The sequence below is a fragment of the Notolabrus celidotus genome, chromosome 3 (genome assembly GCF_009762535.1).
Source record: "Notolabrus celidotus isolate fNotCel1 chromosome 3, fNotCel1.pri, whole genome shotgun sequence".
Lineage (NCBI taxonomy): Eukaryota > Metazoa > Chordata > Actinopteri > Labriformes > Labridae > Notolabrus > Notolabrus celidotus.
Window position 1 is genome coordinate 8099259 of NC_048274.1, and position 18533 is coordinate 8117791.

The following is an 18533-nucleotide window of genomic DNA, read 5'->3' on the forward strand; positions in this document are numbered from 1 at the left end:
TCGATTGTGAACATTTTTCCCCAGAGAATACTGCATGCTAAAAATAGACTGAAGCAAACAAGGCTTTTCTTCGTCAGTGTATTTTTTAATAAATAACCAAAATAATTACACATTTTTTAAACACATGGACATTTTGATGAACACATTGTGCCTTGAAGCCTCAGTCATGGGCACCAACAGAGGATATGTAAACTCATCCAGACAGAAACTTAAGAACATCCCTCAGTGTTAACAAACCTCAGGAAACACAATTATAAAATTGATGTAGCTACGTATGTTTACATATACATTGCACATGATGAACGTTAAGACAGTTTACACGACGAGATGTTCTCTCACACCTCTCAGAGTCTTTGTTTTAGTGCAGAGCAGGCACGTCAGTTTAACATTCAATGGTATCTAGTGCAGGAATGACAGGAAACGTTGTGTGACGTAATGTTACTTCTCCATTTCCTACTTTGAACTAAAGTAAAAACAGAGTTCATTTAAAGGTGCAGTGTGTAGAAGTAAGCAGCATTTAGCAGAACAGATTTGGTGGAAATGGGATAAAATATTTATAAGTGTTAAAATAAGTGAATATTCACTTTTATAAAACCATACATTTATTTTGAAGCTTTAAGGAGAAGAAGAGAGCGGTTGTTTTTGAAAGAGAAGAAGAGAGAGCGGTTGTTGCTGAAAGAGAAGAAGAGAGAGCGGTTGTTGTTGAAAGAGAAGAAGAGAGAGCGGTTGTTGTTGAAAGAGAAGAAGAGAGAGCGGTTGTTGTTGAAAGAGAAGAAGAGAGAGCGGTTGTTGTTGAAAGAGAAGAAGAGAGAGCAGTTGTTGTTGAAGGAGAAGAGAGAGCGGGTGTTGTTGAAGAAGTACTACTCATACAGTAGGTACACGTACAGCTCATCTTTAGGCAACAGTACAGTAGATTACTTCATCACTGACCTCAGTCTGGAGTCTCTCAAAGCGTTCACAGTCAGCCCACTAACTCCCCTTTCAGACCACAGCAAAACCACAATTTACCTAAACAGAGCAACAACCAATCAGGAAGCACAGACACCAATCAAACTACATAATATCAAGAAACGCTATAAATGGAAGGAGGACAGTGCAGAAACATACCAAAAGGCTATTAGGCAACAACAAGTCCAGTTACAGCTAGACAAGTTTCTGAATGATGACTTTCGTCCTATCAGTGAAGGTGTAAACAGAGCAGTAGAACACCTAAACAACATATTCTACCTTACAGCTTCCATATCTAACCTCAAGGCCTCAAATAGAAACCCCCCTAAAACACACAACAAAGACAAATGGTTTGACAATGAATGTCAAAACATCTGAAAACAATTGAGAAATCTATCAAACCAAAAACATAGAGAGCTCGACAACCAGAACATACGCCTCCACTACAGTGAAACACTAAAACAGTATAAGAATACGGCAAGGAGAAAAAGGTACCAACATATTAGAACTGGAAAACTCTAAACAAACAACAACACAAAGACCTACCGATCCAAATGGAGACATATGGATAAACCACTTCTCCAATCTTTTTGGCCCAACAGAGCAGAACAAAGAACAAACACATATGAATTGGCCAACTCCATTCGATCTGCAGAGTCCCTCTCTACTTTCAAAAGACAGCTAAAGACCCAGCTCTTTAGGAAGCACTATGCACTTAGCTAGACTGTTCTCCACTGTTGTCCCCAGAGGCAGACCATGTCGCCCAGCTACAATTGACTCGCACTTTCCTTCTCTACTCTGGGAATCTGTGTTCAGCTCTGGAGTGACCCAGCACTTGGTACTTTGGTAATTATTTTGGTGATGTTAATTGTTGATGATGATAACGGAAAGTCTTAAATGGTTTGGTTGCTTCATTGTAGATGTTCCTTATTTTACAAAAAAAAAAAAAAAAAAAATCCTTATTTACTTTTGTGCATTGCCTTTACACTGCTTGGCAGTACCTGCACCCAAATGGACTTGAAGCACTCTGTTACTCTTCCTGATCTTGTTTCCTCTTGTCTAGATCTTTGCTTGTGTTGTTCTTGTTCTCGTTGTACGTCGCTTTGGATAAAAGCGTCTGCTAAATGACATTGTAACATTGTAACATTGTAACATACAAGAGAAACAACAAAGTCTAGAGTCCACTTTTAAAGACTATCAGAACTCCTTGGATTTTCCAATCACACTCAAAGAACTTCAGGCCAAATCCAGTCCCTAAGATCTAAAAAGGCCTGTGGTATTGATGGAATCCAAAATGAAAGTTTACAGACCTCAAATTTCAATTGGCTATTCTAAAACTCTTCAACGTTGTCCTTAGTTCCGGGACCTTCCCCAATATTTGGAACCAAGGACTAATAACACCACTTCACAAAAGCGGAGACAAATTTGACCCCAATAACCGTGGGATCTGTGTCAACAGCAAACGGAGAAAAATCCTCTGTATGATCATCAACCACAGACTCCTATTTAAGCTTTAAGGAGAAGAAGAGAGCGGTTGTTTTTGAAAGAGAAGAAGAGAGAGCAGTTGTTGTTGAAAGAGAAGAAGAGAGAGCGGTTGTTGTTGAAGGAGAAGAAGAGAGAGCAGTTGCTGTTAAAAGAGAAGAAGAGAGAGCGGTTAAGCTAACAGCTTATAACATTTAATATCTTCTTTTAGTCTTTTGTCTGATGGTAATACGACATATTGTTGGATAACTAATTTCCATTTTTGGAAGAGCTTCTGGTCCTTCATCACCACGGTCTCTTAGGTGATGAGAAGGTTAGGAAGCGAGGGATCATTCTAGAATCTGAACGCTAGAAGTCGCTAACATTCCCATTTCTACACACTGCACCTTTAACAATCGTTCAATGGAGAGTTCTTAAAGACGGCTAAATAAAGACATCTATAGTCTCTATCAGAGGAACTAGGGGTTTACCATAAGTGTAATCACTGCTAAATTCACAGTTTCCTATTATTAGAATACACTTCAAGTACCATCTTCTAGACACAGCGAATGACAGCTTTTTAAAATTGAGGCAATTGGAATTAGAAAAAAAATGTAACCTCTAACAGAAATCTAAACCTTTGACTCGATTTCCTCAAACATGATAACACAAAATACTCAGTAAACCTTCAGATTTTGTTTCAGTGATTATTAAAAAGGACAAAAACCAAGGATCAACAGAACTGGAATGATATTGTGCTTCTCCACAAAACTTGTTCATTTAAGACGGATCGATTTTTGCTAAACGATAAGAGGAATTCAGTCTGCGTCGTCTAATACAGCACAGGGGGTCAGGGCTTGTGAGTACATACCGGTTGAGATCCAGGCTCTTTTATATGTAGTGATTTAAACATCTAATATTTGATGTGAGCACTAACATGAGCCTCCTCTGAATGAACAGCACTCCTGCGTCTCATGATGCCTTCCCTGGCTTTGTTGACAGAGTAACCCTGAAGCCACTCCGATCTTGTCATGTGAGCAGTTTGCGTTCAGCCCAGGGAACCCATCTGCGTGTGGTAACTCTCCACAGAACCGGTGCCAGCAGCAAACTGAGGGTGGTGACACTGAGGACCAGCAGGTACACCTGAGCACAGAGACAGAAATGGGACACTGTGAGGAAATGTGTCAATAAATGTCTATTTGTTAGTGCTTTATATGCATGCCTCATTTTAAAAGAGCTCTATGTTTTTTATTTCATTATGTGGGAATGAGAAGTGACGGCATGTGTTTACCTCCTATGGACTTGATCCCTTTGTCTGCATACAGACTTGTTTGTTGATATGTTTTAATTATTTATTTATGTATTTATTTATATCATGAAATATGTATTTATTTATATATTTTGCATTTATCTTATTTATTTATATATTAATAATTTTTTTGTTTATATATTAATTATTGTTTTTATTTATATATTAATTATTTTATTCATTTATACATTTAAATATGCATTTATTTATACATTTATTAATTTTATCTTATTTATTTATATATTAATTATTTTATTTATTTATTTGTTTTTGCCTGACCTTTATTTATCACTTTTCTGTCTTGTTTTATTGCTTTTTCATGTGTATATTTGTGTTGGTACATGTACATACATGTTCAAATATTTAAAAAATATAGAAAGTTAAAAAAAAACAAAAAACTTGTCCAACAGAACCTCACCTGTAATTAAAAACTATCTTTGACCCTAACCAATAAATTAAATGACAAATAAATGTTCAATTATCTAATAATTATAAATATATATAATACATATATATGACAATAAAGATATATTCTAATCTAGTCTTCATTAAAGCTGTTCCGAAGAGTGAAAAGTGAAAACTTCTCTAATCATCTATCACTGACCTCTCTGGAGATGATTCCAGCTCGACGTGCTCGGCTGCCCAGGACAAAGGAGAACTCGCTGACCTGAGCCAGACCGGCTGAGACCACCCAGCGTATGTGTCGAGAGTTGGGAGGCAAGATCAACGACAGCACCAGGACGGCCATCCCAAACTGGAAGGGAAGGAGGGGTCAGTAGGAGGGATTAAAAGGATGACCAGAGGAGGATAAAAGGACTAAAAGAGGAGTGCTGTACCTTCATGATGACGAGTGTTAACGTCAGAACCAGCAGGATGGTGAGCTCGTACAGCACGAACGTCGGGAAGACGTGCAAACCTGCAGCGCCAGAACACAAACTCAGATTTACTCAAGTCTCACAGTATCTTATAGATCAGCATGCTTCTATCATAACGAGATGATGCTGTGTTAAACTATTACTATATATTTTAAAGTCTTCAGTTGGGTCTCACCGATTGAGGCAAAGAAGATGATGGTGAGGAAATCTCTGATCGGCTCGATGCATCCCATGACCTCATTAGTGACCATGTGACCCTGTGTGGACAGCAGAGCTCCAGCCAGGAAGCAGCCCAGCTCCATCGACACATCCAGGAAGTCCGTCACCTGCAGGATCCGTCAGTGAGAGAGAAATCAACACAGGTCGCTTCTACGACAGAGAAACGTCGGCCATTAACTCTCAAGCTTACCGTCAGCATGAAAAAGACAAACGCTGCCATGCCCAGCACCAGGATCTCCTTGTTCCCTTTGCTCTCAGCGTGCAGCTTCTTGTAGTACGGGCCAATCAGGAAGGATTTGAGTAACAGACAGAGCAGCAGCACGGCGGCCAGAGAGCCCAGGACCTGAGCCAGCAGATACAACACGCGGAGACTGCCAAAAAGGAGGCTGTGTTTCACAAAAAGACCAGAGGTAAACGAGCCCTGAACACCTTCGTACAGCTGTGACTGCGTGTGCTTGTGCGTGTGTGTGTGTGTATGTGTGTGTGTGTGTGTGTGTGTGTGTATTTGATTAGATAGCTTACCTGTCCAAGTCACCGCTCTGGGCCTGGATCAAAGTTGGCATGATCGCGATGAAGAGACCGAGCTGAACATCTTGCATCACTAACATCCCGAGAAGAACGCTGCTGTAGTCTAGATCACCTGTCACACACACACACACACACACACACACACACACACACACACACACACACACACACACACACACACACACACACACACACACACACACACACGCACATATATAAGTATTGTGCAACACCACCATGGCACCAAACAGTCGTGTTTTAAATTCAACCTAAAATGAAAATACTACGATGCATGTTAGACATACCTACATACCTTCTTTGTCTCCTCTGCTCCCACCTGCAAGGAAGCGGGACACGAGCGGAGTGCTGGATAGAGAGAGACACGTGGAAACGAAGACGGTCTGTGTGTACCGAATATGCAGGACTTGTCCCCACAACAAACCGGCTCCGACCATCAGCAGACTCAAGTAACACGACCCCTGAACAGAGATCTTCCATACCTGCACAGACACAAAAACCACCACCAAAGAAAACACGGTTACCAATCCCTTTTTTTTACTGACTAAAAGTTTGTTTTTATAAGAGTTCAAAAACATTGAAGTAATCTTATAATATTTTTGATGCAGGATGTTAAAGATGTGTGCCAATTCCCAGAGAAAGCAATATCTCAAAATGTTTGGAGAGGTAAATAAACTGCGAAAAGGAGTGACAGATTGCATATAAACAATAGCTTATGATTAAAAGCTCCCTGATGCAAGTTCAAGTCGATGTGTTTCACATGTTTAAATGACAAATTAGGTCAAATAACAGCGTACTAAAGTTTCAATATGCTGAAATTCAATTGAACTTAAACCCCTCTTGTTTACCTTTCGAACACGCTCAGGTGAGAACTCCAATCCCACCACGAAGAGGGTGAAGAACACGCCCAGTTCGCCCAGAGTCTCCACCTGAACCATCGACTGCAGGACACAGAGACAGATAAGGACATGAAAAACTAGTACCATACTTATGTTTAGGATAGATCCATCACTCCAACATTTAAAACCCTGAAGCAGATCCAAACACACCTTGATGCTGTTGAGACATGAAGGACCGAGCAGCACTCCACAGATGATGTATCCAAACATGGGAGGAAGACCAACCAGAGAGCAAATCCAGCCACAAGGCAGGGACAACATCACCACCGATACCAGGTCCTGTAGTTACATAATGCATGATGCTGAGTTTGACTTTCTGTAATCTGTAAGCCTGTCCCTGAGTGTGAGGTATGAACTGACCTTGATGAAGTGATGGTCGGCTCGAGGCATGGTGGAGTCTCGAGGTTTGGTCAGAACGTACTGGTTGTTCTGTGAGTCGATAAGCATGCTCAGTCCCAAATCATCCTCCACCTCCCTCTGCTGGGACTTATTCTTCCTCTTCCCACTCTTCTCCTCATCCTCCACTCTCAACACTGCTTCTACATTTACACCTTTCATCTGCACAACAGAATGTCATTTAACACTTTGTTGAAAAAGCAGAAGTATTTGCAGAAACCGTATCACGTCTTATTCGCTGACCTGTTTGTTGTTGTCGAAAGCATGCTCCTCTATCACCTCTTCCAGCCGGTCTGCAGCCTTCCTGACGTCCTCCAGGATCTCATCCAGCATGGACAGAGTCTTATTCTGGGCTAGAGCGCTCTTCAAAGCTTCCTGCTGATGCTTCTCTGCAGCCACCAGCTCTACATACTCTTGCTCCTCCTGAGGGGGTAAAGTCAAACCCAAACGGCAGGTTAACAGAAGAGATACTCGTCCAGCGTGCAGGACGATCACTTTAATAAACTTTTGAAAATTTGCCCTATACCTAAATAAAGTGGATAGAGTTTATATATTACTCTGCTACTAACCAAAGACACTTAATAAAGCCCCTCTATCGACACTCTCAGCTAATCCCCATGAAGCCCTGCTGACCGTGAAGCTCTCACCTTTATGGCTGCCTCCCTGAGAGCCTCCAGCCGCTGTCTGCTGCTCTCTTTCATGTTGACCACGTCCCTGTAGTCTCCCTGCAGTGCCCTCTGCAGGCTCTGCACCGCCTGAAACACCAGATGCTCACTCTCATTCAGCTCCTTCTGAAAGACCTCCAGAGTGTGAACCTGAATGCAGACAGAGAGATACCGCTCAGTCTCAACATATTGATTACAAAAACTGACATCAGCTTGTAGAAGCCTAGGTGTTTCTTTTTTTAATACATATATGTCAGTTGCTATGTCTCCATTAGAGATAAAAGATGATACATAGAAAAATAAATGCTCCAAATAAAAAGATCAACATAAGGAGGAAAGTCTGAACTTTGAGAAGAATAATCCACCTGATTCACAGCAAGTTTCAAAAAAGCTTTCACCTCGCCCAGAGCTAAAACGATCAGTCATTTAATCAGTTAGTTAAGAGAAAATAAAGTAGCAACAACCCTGATGAGATGTAGACATAAAAGTCAACAATCATGTAAATATGAAAAATATTTCTGGCCAAAGTTTTTCAGTATGGGTTTATTTTTTGCGATGAATTTTGTATCATTTAGAAATGTGTTTGTCTGAGGTGTCAGACAGGCTGTATCGTGAAATGCAATCGGGAGTTTTATGCAACTTTCTTTATATCTTAAAGGCCTCAACATAAAGAAAGAGAGTGTGAAAATTGGATCATTGAAATAGTTGTGGTTCCAGCTTTTATCTAACCAGAGCATCATTCCTCTGCAAGTGAAACCTGAACTGAGAGGTTGACACATGAAGACAAAGCATTGTTGAGCCACATACAAAAACTAAAGACTTGAAAGACAAACCCTGAAGAGCTGCAGGCAACATGTCTCGCACACTGTGGGCTTCCTTAGACTTATAACTGAGTTTAAAGACATTAAATATATTCCTTCATCACATTGTCAGTTTGGTACCTGGAAGAGTCTCTCCGGTTCTGAAAGGCTCTGGTCTTTTCCCACGGCGACAGCAGCAGCTGCCAGCTTCTTGACCACCACATTCTTCTGACGCAGGAGACCGACCAGCTGCTTACAGTTTCCTGCCAGCCAGCTGTGGCCCTGTTGGACCCCTTTGCCTCGATAAAGCTTGATGGCTTGCTGGGCCACCTGGTTTTTGTGCAGCACGGCTAATGCCCCCGCCGTGCCAAGGCACAACAGCCAACACAAAACCTGCATCCAAACCTGGACTTCTGTCTTCACCCGAGGGTGGAGATCGATGAAGAGGAGGGGACCTGGAAGCAGAGAGAGAAGAATAAGACAGACTACAGTGAGCAGGATGTTATTGTGTTCTGAATTTGCACAGCTGAAACCTTGCCAGATCTCTCTTAGCAAAAAACAAACAATTTTTGATATCAAGATGACTCCGCAGTATAATCAAGGGAGGAGAACAAATATTTAAACTCCCTAGACTGAAATTAGTCCCCAAAAAAGGTCACTACTTTTCAGGACACTCCAAAGTACACCAGTACATTTTAACACAACAGCATCAGACTGTTTTATGAACTGGTCGTGGCGTTTTTAAAATTTGATTGAAGTGTTTGAATTCAAACATCAACCTCTTTAGTCGGCTGAGGGTAAGTACTGGAAGTCAGACCGACGTGCTTAGTTTGGTCCTTTAATGATTAAAGCAAAATGAAAGAAACACAATAATTCCCACTTATGCGTCTTAAAGCACTGACAGTAACAGCATTTATCCTCAAATCGGATGCATAAAAGCACATTAAAGCCGTAATCTCCTGCTATGTGGACACTCAGTGCTGCTGTACTTCTACAGTCATCTCCAGAGACGGCTTAATCTTTAAGTTACAGATGAAAGCTCAGGCAACAGCTGTGTATTCACACTTGTGGCCATTCTTACTTACTCTTAAGTGGCTAATACCACCTTGCAGTGCTGGGTTTAGTGCAAGTGACTTGTATGAGCACGTCACATGGATAAATTCCAGTAGCACTTGCTTTTCTGCCTAAACCTGATGTGATGCTTCATCTCCATCTGAGCTTCAAGCACAAAAAAAGACTGATCTAATTTAAGAGACATTCTCCCCACCCGGACATGTAGGAGTTTTAATATCATACTACATTGGTATTGTGACTGAAGGCATTCTACTCACACCCAGGAGGGACCGCACCTTTGTGAGCATGAGGTAAGCTGAGGATATTTACTTTCCAAACTCCTCCTCTATCCTTCTTCCTATGACTGGTCTGCAGCCATTCTGCTACTGCTGATCGAGATCACTGGAACATAAGTAGGTATTCATTAGGCGGATTCATTTGTAATACTGTCATACTTACTAGAGAACCACAAACTGGTTTGTATATTAAAAACTGGCATCTGTGCTGTTTGTATGACTATACTATGACTGAAAATGTGTGTTTCTCTTTAAAACAGTTTAAAAATGTCAAAAATGTTACCTCATAGTTGGGATGTTTATGTAAATACAAGGCTAGTCAATTGTTAAAACCGCCTGTAAAGCTTTTTCCTGCTAAAGTAATTCACTTTGTGTCACACAGGAGTTAATATGAGATGATATTCACATGTAAGATGCAGGAATCAGGTAATTCTGCTTTATATTAATTTGAAAAATTATTTAGTAAAGTATTTTGTGATTAAAATAATGGCTGAATCAACAAGGAATAAGTCAAACTGTGTAAAATGACAGTAAAAGAGTTAATGTACTTTCAATCAATCAGACTTTATTTGTAAAGCACTTTTCATACAATGATATTGTAACACAAAGTGCTGTACATAAAAATAAAAAAAAGAATAAATTATAAATACTAAAAAAGAATTAAAAAATAAGAAGCCCCCCCCATCCAAATTTCAACCTCAGCCCTGACCCAAAAACCACCCCACAATCCATATGTTAAGAAGGTTAAGAATATGATATATGCAAATAATAACAATAAAAATAAAATATATAAATCAATAATAAAAAAAAATAAGATGCTGAATACCAAAATAAAATAAAACAATAAAATATTAAAACACTGAGAGATTAAATCAGTAAAATAAATTAAGATACTACACTAAAAGTAAATACAGTAAAGTAAAACTGAATAAATATTTAAAGCTATTAATAATAATAATAATAATAATAATAGTATTACTTTATACATAGCAATTTTCAATACAGGTAAAAAAATGCTTTACAGTGGGCAATAAAAACAAAAAGAAGTGCAAAGCAAAATGAAGCGATAAAAAATGAAATGCAATAAAAAATTAAAAACATGCAAACTAACAAAACAGACCCTTCAAATCAGAGCTAAAATGAAATAAAATCACACAATAAAAGCTTTCCTGTAAAAATGTGTCTTGAGTAATGACATAATAAAACAAGGGACTGACTCTGCAAGTCTGATCTCCTTGAAAAAAAGCTTATAAGCAAACTATTGAGTATATAACAAGTTAATATACATACTATTCCTGGAATGAAAAGTATAAAAATGTAGCATGCAAAGCTGAACACTACCCAGGAAATGAATGAGGTTTGAGAAACACCAGGAGAAATCCTGACTTTAACACGTATTGAGTTAATAAAGCTCCCTGATCACACACATACAAACACAGATAAATAAAGAGAGTAAAGTAAAGGAATACCTGTTAAATATGTGCACAGTGCTGGCTCTCAAACCAACTCCAGGACTGAAGGAGAAGCTGAAGTAGAAGGGAACAATCATGCTGTTGTACCGCACCACCTCCTCCTCCACCTCCCCTCCTCCCCTGCCACATAGCTGCTGAAGCCAGCGTCCATACAGACAGACAGGCAGGCAGATAGACAGACAGGCAGGCAGACAGACAGGCAGACAGGCGTTCACTTTACTCCTCTACCAACTTCATGTTTACCTCCACCTCCTCCAACACTTAAGAACAGCTGTCGAGCTAGCAAGGGAATGCTAACGTTTCCTCACCCAGGTAGGTTCCTCGTTTCTAAAACAAATCAAAAACTCTAAAGAAGTTGGATTAGCTGAAGTGTGTATAAAGTTCAACCTGTTCTCTAAAATGGAGCAGCAAGTAGAGCCAAGTTAGCTCTCAAATTCCTCATGGCTGTCAGACCAGCTCCAGCCAGCTGAGCTCACACACACTGAAGCTAACACAACTTTGCTAACATTAGCTAAGAAACCGTTAAATAACTGCTGAACTGAGAAAACAACATTATAACTACATGATAAGTTATCATGTTTACATACTTTGTCGGTGAAAATGAACAACTTGTACGTTGTTGTTGTTGGAGTAATATCACGGTGACATAACTTTGATCCATTTGAAGATTACTTCCGAAACATCTTTATCAGCCTCGATATGGGACTTGTAGTTTTTCCGACATTTTTTCTAACAGCACTCAGACTGTGATGACAACAGGTCAAAACTACATCCTGCCTATCTCAACTCAACTCAACTTTATTTATATAGCACCTTTCATACATAAAAACATGCAGCCCAAAGCGCTTCACAGAATAACAGAGAGACAGAAAACAACAGCAATGGTAAAATTCTAAAAGTCATGATCATAAATAAAATACTTAAAAATAAAATAAAATCAATACAGTAAAATTAATAAAATAAGTAAGAGTGGAAAGAAAAGTTAAAAATAAGGTAGTGTTAACAAGATCAGATGAATACAGGAAATAAATAGATAAATAAATAATTAAATAAGATAAATAAATGTTAAAGCAATGGTTAAAATAATAATGATTGAAATAATAATAATAAAAATATTAAAAATAGTAATGCAGTCCAGGGCTAAAAATAAATTACCCCAATTTAAAAGCTAGATTAAAAAGGTAAGTCTTAAGTTTGCTTTTAAAAACACCCAAAGAGCTCGCCGTTTTGATGTCCAGATCTCAATGTTAGAATAAAATCATATATGTAGCTGTCAAACAGCAAAGTACACTACCAGTCAAAAGTTTGGACACACCTTTTCATGCAATGGGTTTTATTTATTTTAATTATTTTCCACATTGTAGATTAATACTGAAGACATCAAAACTATGAAATAATATGGTTTTGCCATAATATGGATTACATCAGTAGTCAAATAGGGCTATCCATTGTGTTCTAACCCTACCTCTGAACAACCCAACTGATGGTCTCAAACACATTAAGACGGCAAGTCATTCTACATATGAACTCTTGACAAGGCTCATGTTAATTAGAAACCATTCCAGGAGACCACTTCATGAACCAGACTGAGAGAATACCAAGAGTGTGCAAAGCTGTCATGAAGGAAAAAGGGGGCTACTTTATAGAATCTAAAATATAAAACATATTCTGGTTTGTTTAACACTTTTTTGTTCATTAAATAATTCCATATATATGTTCTTTCATAGTTCTGATGTCTTCAGTATTAATCTACAGTGTTGCAAACAATTAAAATAAATACAAACCCTTGAATGAGAAGGTGTTTCCAAACTTCTGACTGGTAATGTAGTTCAAAGCTATCCACTGTTTTAGTGACAACTTTCATTTTAAAGACAGCTGTTAGAAATATGTCAATATGCCTTCCAAAGCAATGTCAGAACAAGCACTTGAACAAAAGTTAACATTTTGCCTGACATTTTATCCTTTAATTAAAGCAACCTCTACATTTGGGGCGTCCATACCACCAGGGTCAGAGGGTTTACAACTTATAAAGAACTACATTTCCCACGAATCCAATGCCCGTACAGTAGCGCAGTTCTTTTCGCGCATGCGCACTAGAGGTAATTGGATATCAAGCGGGCCAAAACAGCGTGTGATAAAATGGTAGGTAAGATTAAATTTGAGAAACTGGAGCAAATCTTAAGCTCCTTGAAACAAGTGCATAAACCGTGAACGGGTCTGTGTAGCGTTAAGGGGACGCACCGGTATTAGGATTCGGGGTTTTCCCGAAGTAAGTGTCGCATTGTCAGGGTGATATGTGTGGGGAATATGAGGGAAATGGAAGGTCAGTTATTGGTATTTTGAGATCGGACGCTCAGACTCCCTGCGGCACGTACCTTTCCCTTTTTGGTAACTCGCATGTGCTCCTGCTGCTGCTGCCCCGGGTCAGGAGAGAGAGCCTGCAGGATCACACGTCCCCTCCCCAGGAAAAAACTGGGTCGCAAAACACTGGCCTGTCACGGTGGATTTGCTGTGTGATCATCGGGTGGGTCAGGTCTGCAGTTCTGCATAAGACGTAGAGAGTCCTCCCAAATGAGCGTGTTGATTAAGTGAAGTCGAGGAGGAATCAGTGAAAACTAACGGGATCTTGCAGCAGAGCGACGAGAAGTGACAGTGTTTATACTTAGTTAAAGGCTGCTGCATGCATGGTGTCAGCCTTACTTTTTAAAAACTGTGTGCATGCCCCCACACCATCATAAATACATTTCATACAGCCTATTCTGCAAATAGATAAAGCACAAAAAGTCATTGCAACACGAGTTTTCAGTAGACATGAAATCTTTGCACTCTTGTTCAAAGTGTTGTAGTCTAAATGTGGATCAGTGTGCAGCCCATGAACCCAGGACTAGATTGGTAACTTGTCCCAAGACCCTTGATGCACACAGAGCCCCAGGTTGCATGCATGCACTTATATATTTGTTTGCAGACGCCACTAAAGCACAATACAAACTAACATAATCACCTTTGATGAATGAATGAGTGACTCGATATTGTGCAGCAGAATTGTGTTTCTTCACATCCAGACTCGTTACATGTGAGAGAGGTTATCTTTCAGGATAGTCTGACATCAGTTCATGCATTGATCAAATGTGTTGAGGGAAAGTGAGTGTGTGTGTGAAAGTAGAGGTTATTCCGTCCCTGTGTTTATCTGTCTGTCCGCTCACTCCACAGCACAAGTTGAAGTCATCGCAGAAGGACAAGGTTCGGCAGTTCATGTCCTTCACGCAGGCCGGGGAGAGGACAGCCGTGTACTGCCTGACGCAGAATGATTGGAAACTAGAAGTCGCCACAGACAACTACTTCCAGAATCCAGACCTCTACTACAAAGAATCCATGAAAACCTCAGTGGACCGAAAGAAGCTGGAGCAGCTCTACAACAGATACAAAGGTAGTGCAGCTCATGTGATTATCAATGCATCCTGCTTGACAGCACTGTTCTACTCACTGCTCTGTGTTCACTGTGTTTGCAGACCCCCAGGATGAGAATAAGATAGGCATCGATGGGATCCAGCAGTTCTGTGATGACCTGACTCTGGACCCGGCTAGCATGAGCATACTCGTGGTGGCGTGGAAGTTCAGGGCGGCAACGCAGTGCGAGTTTAGCAGGAAGGAGTTTTTCGATGGCATGGCTGAGCTTGGGTGAGTAATGTCAAAACTGGAACTTAGTATTTAATCAGATGTGTCAGAGGATGTGTTTACAGACGGAAGTCAGACGTAGTTTTTGTTTAGAAAAATTACAAGTGGCATTGCAAACATTTTAAGAGTGTGTATTCTTTCACTTTGACTTTTTCTAACAGGATTTTGTAACCATGATGTTTGTTTTTTTCCCTGTCTCCTCTAGCTGTGACAGTCCAGATAAACTCAAGGCAATGCTTCCCAGACTGGAGCAGGATCTGAAAGACACGGGAAAGTTCAAAGACTTTTATCAGTTTACCTTCAATTTTGCCAAGAACCCCGGCCAAAAAGGTTTAGGTAAGCTAAAGAATAAGTTCAAAAAGACTTAAACCAACACATAAAATACCCTGATGTGTAAGAGACAGATTTAAAACATTTCAATTTAAACACCGAAGTTTTAAAACTGTTGACATTTTGTGTCCTAGACCTTGAGATGGCTGTCGCTTACTGGAATCTAGTTCTCACAGATCGGTTTAAGTTCTTGGATCTCTGGAACCGCTTTCTGATGGTATAAGTTGTCATTTATATTCTGCAAAATAATTCTAAAACCATGCAAATACATCTCCAGAAATGTTGCAAACACACTGCAAATGAAGATGCAAAAGCCTCATATTACGCTCTGAACATGAGCACGTTGTTAAGAGGTGTTTTGTTCCTGTGTTGCATTCAGGAGCATCACAAACGCTCGATTCCCAAGGACACGTGGAACCTCCTGCTGGACTTTGGAAACATGATTGCAGACGACATGTCGAACTACGACGAGGAAGGTGAGGATGTGAAAGACTTCTCGATGAAAGCTATTCATTACGGCGTCCAAGCGTTAACATTTCAGCTGTTAATTCCCCGGTGAAAGATGAACACTCACAGATGCATGCTGAAACTCCAGTCTGTCAGTCAACTGGATGAACCCAGAGTGAAGCAAATGTCGTGTCAAAGAAAGGACGCAGCTTTGCATATGTTAGAGCTATACTTTTCTCACTTACAGTGGGATTTAAATGTGTCACATTAATCTAAGTAACTAACATTTGAAGGACAGGCAGAAGCACAAACATTCACTCTGAAAAGATCTGTTGAAAGAGTTTTTTTGTTTCAGCTTTGTGGTAAAGTAAAGTGTACAGAATGAAAGAGAAGCATTATATCAGACCAGCAGGTGGCACCTGTAACCACCACATCTTTAACCAAAGCCTTGATGAGTGAAATAACAACAATAGATCCCATTGAGATGTCTTCTTTTCTCTCCTCAGGAGCGTGGCCCGTCCTCATAGATGATTTTGTGGAGTTTGCTCGACCGATTGTGACAGGGACTAAACGCAACATGACATAGTTGTTACCCCGGCCTCACCCAGTGGACAGCGTTTCTCCTGATTTTCTTTTTGTTTGAATAAGGATTTTTATACATGAGCCAAATACAGACTACTCCTCAAAGAGCCTGTCAGCAGCCTGTCTTTAAGATCGTTCTTCCAACTGCATCAGATGCCTTGGCTGGAGAGCGAGCGCCACTGAAACGCCACTTCAGAGAGGACGGCAGCAACAGGAGAGAGAGAGAGAGAGACTATGTTTATGTTTGTTTTTGACTTTGTAACTGCAATATGAAAACGATGGGAAACCGTTACTCCCATCACTCATCGATAAACCACCGATAGGCGTGGTTTCGAAACCGCTGCTGTGGACTTCCCTAACCTGAACCCTCGGCACAGTGAGGAGGGGCAGCGACGGCGAACTTTCAGCACATGGAGAGGATTAAGTTATAGATGCAGTAGGACGTGGCCTCATGCGTTATCAACACAGCGTGTAAAATCAGCATGTGTGTGTCGGCTGGTGCAAAGTGACGGATGTTGTTGATGTGAATGTGTGTGAGGAGAGAAGTGAGTACGTTATTTTCACTGAAGCTGTGAATGTGTGCTCTCATACAATCACGCTGAGAGCAGAGAGAAGTGTGTGTGTGTGTGTCAGTGTGTGTGTGTAAAGGGGTGTTTCAACATTTTAATTCTTATAGATTCAAAAGTTTTCGTTTGATTTTATTATAATGAGTAGTCAGTACGTTATTATCGGCCTACGCTGAGAAACAGTGGAATGATTTTGTGTTCACACCGATAATTGGATCACCTGCAGAATTGCCGCCCTGACGAGTGTGAAGTAGGACTTAAAATACGTTAAATTAAGTAAGAATGACAAAATGTGTGTGTGGAAACAGGAAGTGGTATTTAAATCATGATTGGTGCATAAAAAGCATTTAGGATGGCGATTTTTCAAATGCTTCTATGTTAGTTTGACTTTATTTTTGCAGTGTGTGAGCTGCTGTACACAAGAACAACTGACTGTTTCTATACTTCAGGTAACGACGACTTGCCAACCCTGCAAACTGCACTGATTTTACACTTTGTTTTCTGTTGTAGGTTTTCTTATCAGACAGCACTGGATACAGCTACACAACCATTCAAGTGTTAAAATGAACAACCCCGGCGAAAAGTGTTGTTACTGTTTGTTTACACTGTTTGAGGCTTTTTATTGAGTACAATCCTGCTGTAGGGGTACTGGTGGTGTGTTCAAGTACCACATAACTACTACAAAGAAAACAGGTCATTTCAAGAACACTGCTTTTGCTGCCATCTAGAGGCGGCTGTGCGGTAAAGCACTTCTCAAAGTACAATGCTTCACAACAACTGGATGTGGTCATAAGTATTTAAGAGCATCCAGTTACTTGAGCTTTTTAATGTTTAGGTTTAAAGATGAAGTATTTTTGAACACTTCAAAGCTCCCCATTAGCTTCAGGGGTCCCTGTCCCCGTATTTAAAGCATGACAGAAGGTAGAGCTCAGGTACCAGATGTCCTCTCCCTGCCATAGTGAGCAGCAGGCAGCTTTCTGAACATGCATCAGTATTCATCAAATTCTGACTCTACTGTCTTCTGGTTTTTGTTGTCGCCGTGATTTAACAAAACAATTACAGAGGATTCCCCCGTGTCAAACTTCTCTGTCCTGTCACACTCGAACAACACAGGGAATCATTTGCCTTCAGTTTCCCTTAAAGTGACACACGTTTGAGGTGTCATATTTATGTAGACAGAAGTCTGATGATTTGGTGCGTGAAGATGAAAATATAAGCGACTCCTGCGCTGTCACTGCAAGAGCTGGTACGTGTGTTATGCCAATCTGTGTAACTAAGCAAGCTCATGTTGGTGCAATGAAATATCCCATATACAGATTTCCAGAGTCATGTCATGGTGGTTCTAAGTTTGGTCCAATGTGCAACAAACTTGGTTAGACTTTAAGAAGTTCAACCAAGCCCAGTCGCCTCTTGGATTACACTTGAAACGTTACGAGTCTGTTCCCGCTGCTGGGTAGTGTGACGTTTTCTACCAGTTGAATGTTGTCGACTTTATGATCTGCTTCACGAGCGAGAGACCTTCCAGTGTTCAGTTCGACCACACGGTACATTTGATACATGTTTATTTTGTCGGATGTGTGGTGAACAGTTTCAGGTCATTTCTCATAAAAACAGTATTATTTTTGCCGGTAAAGAAAACAGTTATTTACAGAATGTTATGTTTTGACATAGGAGCATACCATACCTTGTTTTCTTTAAGGACATTTTCAATAAAGCATGTTGTTTTTAACAGTCTTGTGAATGTTGCAGTGTTTCCAGCAGGAAGTCAAGTGTTTGTTTGATGATCAGAAAGGAGCTGAGCTGAGGACAAGATCCTTAAAATGAGTTTATACAAGGATCCTGTGACCTTACAGAAGTCTTACATAAGAAAACACATAACGTTACCTCACAGTGACCCATCAGATTTTAGTACAGTAAGAGCTGGTGAGCAGGATTCTGTATTAAAGTCTCCCAGTGTAATCATTTGTCTATTTCTAAGTGCAGATAAATACACA

At 40.2% G+C, this 18533-nt stretch overlaps 2 protein-coding genes across 14 annotated transcripts; one reads left to right on the forward strand and one right to left on the reverse strand.

The window, feature by feature from the left end:
- Positions 1 to 64: 64 nt before the first annotated feature.
- On the reverse strand, positions 65 to 11731 carry tmco3 (transmembrane and coiled-coil domains 3). Of its 11 annotated transcripts, none has more exons than XM_034679824.1 (16): positions 11527 to 11731; positions 10937 to 10993; positions 9450 to 9573; positions 8260 to 8573; positions 7301 to 7468; positions 6897 to 7076; positions 6618 to 6815; positions 6408 to 6536; positions 6207 to 6299; positions 5654 to 5840; positions 5335 to 5452; positions 5003 to 5198; positions 4769 to 4919; positions 4555 to 4634; positions 4323 to 4472; positions 65 to 3552 (listed from the first exon to the last, which is right to left on the reverse strand). In XM_034679824.1, the coding sequence occupies exons 4-16, from the start codon at positions 8515 to 8517 to the stop codon at positions 3439 to 3441; spliced, it is 2022 nt and encodes a 673-aa protein (XP_034535715.1). In that variant the 5' UTR covers positions 8518 to 8573; positions 9450 to 9573; positions 10937 to 10993; positions 11527 to 11731; the 3' UTR covers positions 65 to 3438. The 11 variants fall into 11 exon arrangements, with proteins under 11 accessions (XP_034535715.1, XP_034535717.1, XP_034535708.1 ...); XM_034679826.1 differs by having other exon boundaries at positions 5003 to 5183; positions 9468 to 9573; positions 10937 to 11073; XM_034679817.1 differs by having other exon boundaries at positions 10937 to 11073.
- dcun1d2b (DCN1, defective in cullin neddylation 1, domain containing 2b) lies at positions 11006 to 18268 on the forward strand. 3 transcript variants are annotated; one of them, XM_034679829.1, is made up of 7 exons: positions 11006 to 11251; positions 14150 to 14366; positions 14449 to 14617; positions 14820 to 14950; positions 15079 to 15161; positions 15324 to 15420; positions 15898 to 18268. In XM_034679829.1, exons 2-7 carry the CDS (start codon positions 14192 to 14194, stop codon positions 15975 to 15977), a joined length of 735 nt encoding a protein of 244 aa, XP_034535720.1. In that variant the 5' UTR covers positions 11006 to 11251; positions 14150 to 14191; the 3' UTR covers positions 15978 to 18268. The 3 variants fall into 3 exon arrangements, with proteins under 3 accessions (XP_034535720.1, XP_034535719.1, XP_034535721.1); XM_034679828.1 differs by lacking the exon at positions 11006 to 11251 and adding an exon at positions 13003 to 13081; XM_034679830.1 differs by lacking the exon at positions 11006 to 11251 and adding an exon at positions 13107 to 13208.
- Positions 18269 to 18533: the final 265 nt, after the last annotated feature.

Coding starts and splice junctions, on each gene's coding strand:
- dcun1d2b (XM_034679828.1), top strand. Junction 14,618..14,819: donor GATGGCATGGCTGAGCTTGG/GTGAGTAATGTC, acceptor TGTCTCCTCTAG/CTGTGACAGTCCAGATAAAC. Junction 14,951..15,078: donor CCCCGGCCAAAAAGGTTTAG/GTAAGCTAAAGA, acceptor TTTGTGTCCTAG/ACCTTGAGATGGCTGTCGCT.
- tmco3 (XM_034679824.1), bottom strand. CDS start 8,517: ATGCAGGTTTTGTGTTGGCTGTTGTGCCTTGGCACGGCGGGGGCATTA. Junction 6,816..6,896: donor CTTTCGACAACAACAAACAG/GTCAGCGAATAA, acceptor TCTGTTGTGCAG/ATGAAAGGTGTAAATGTAGA. Junction 6,300..6,407: donor CATGTCTCAACAGCATCAAG/GTGTGTTTGGAT, acceptor TGTGTCCTGCAG/TCGATGGTTCAGGTGGAGAC.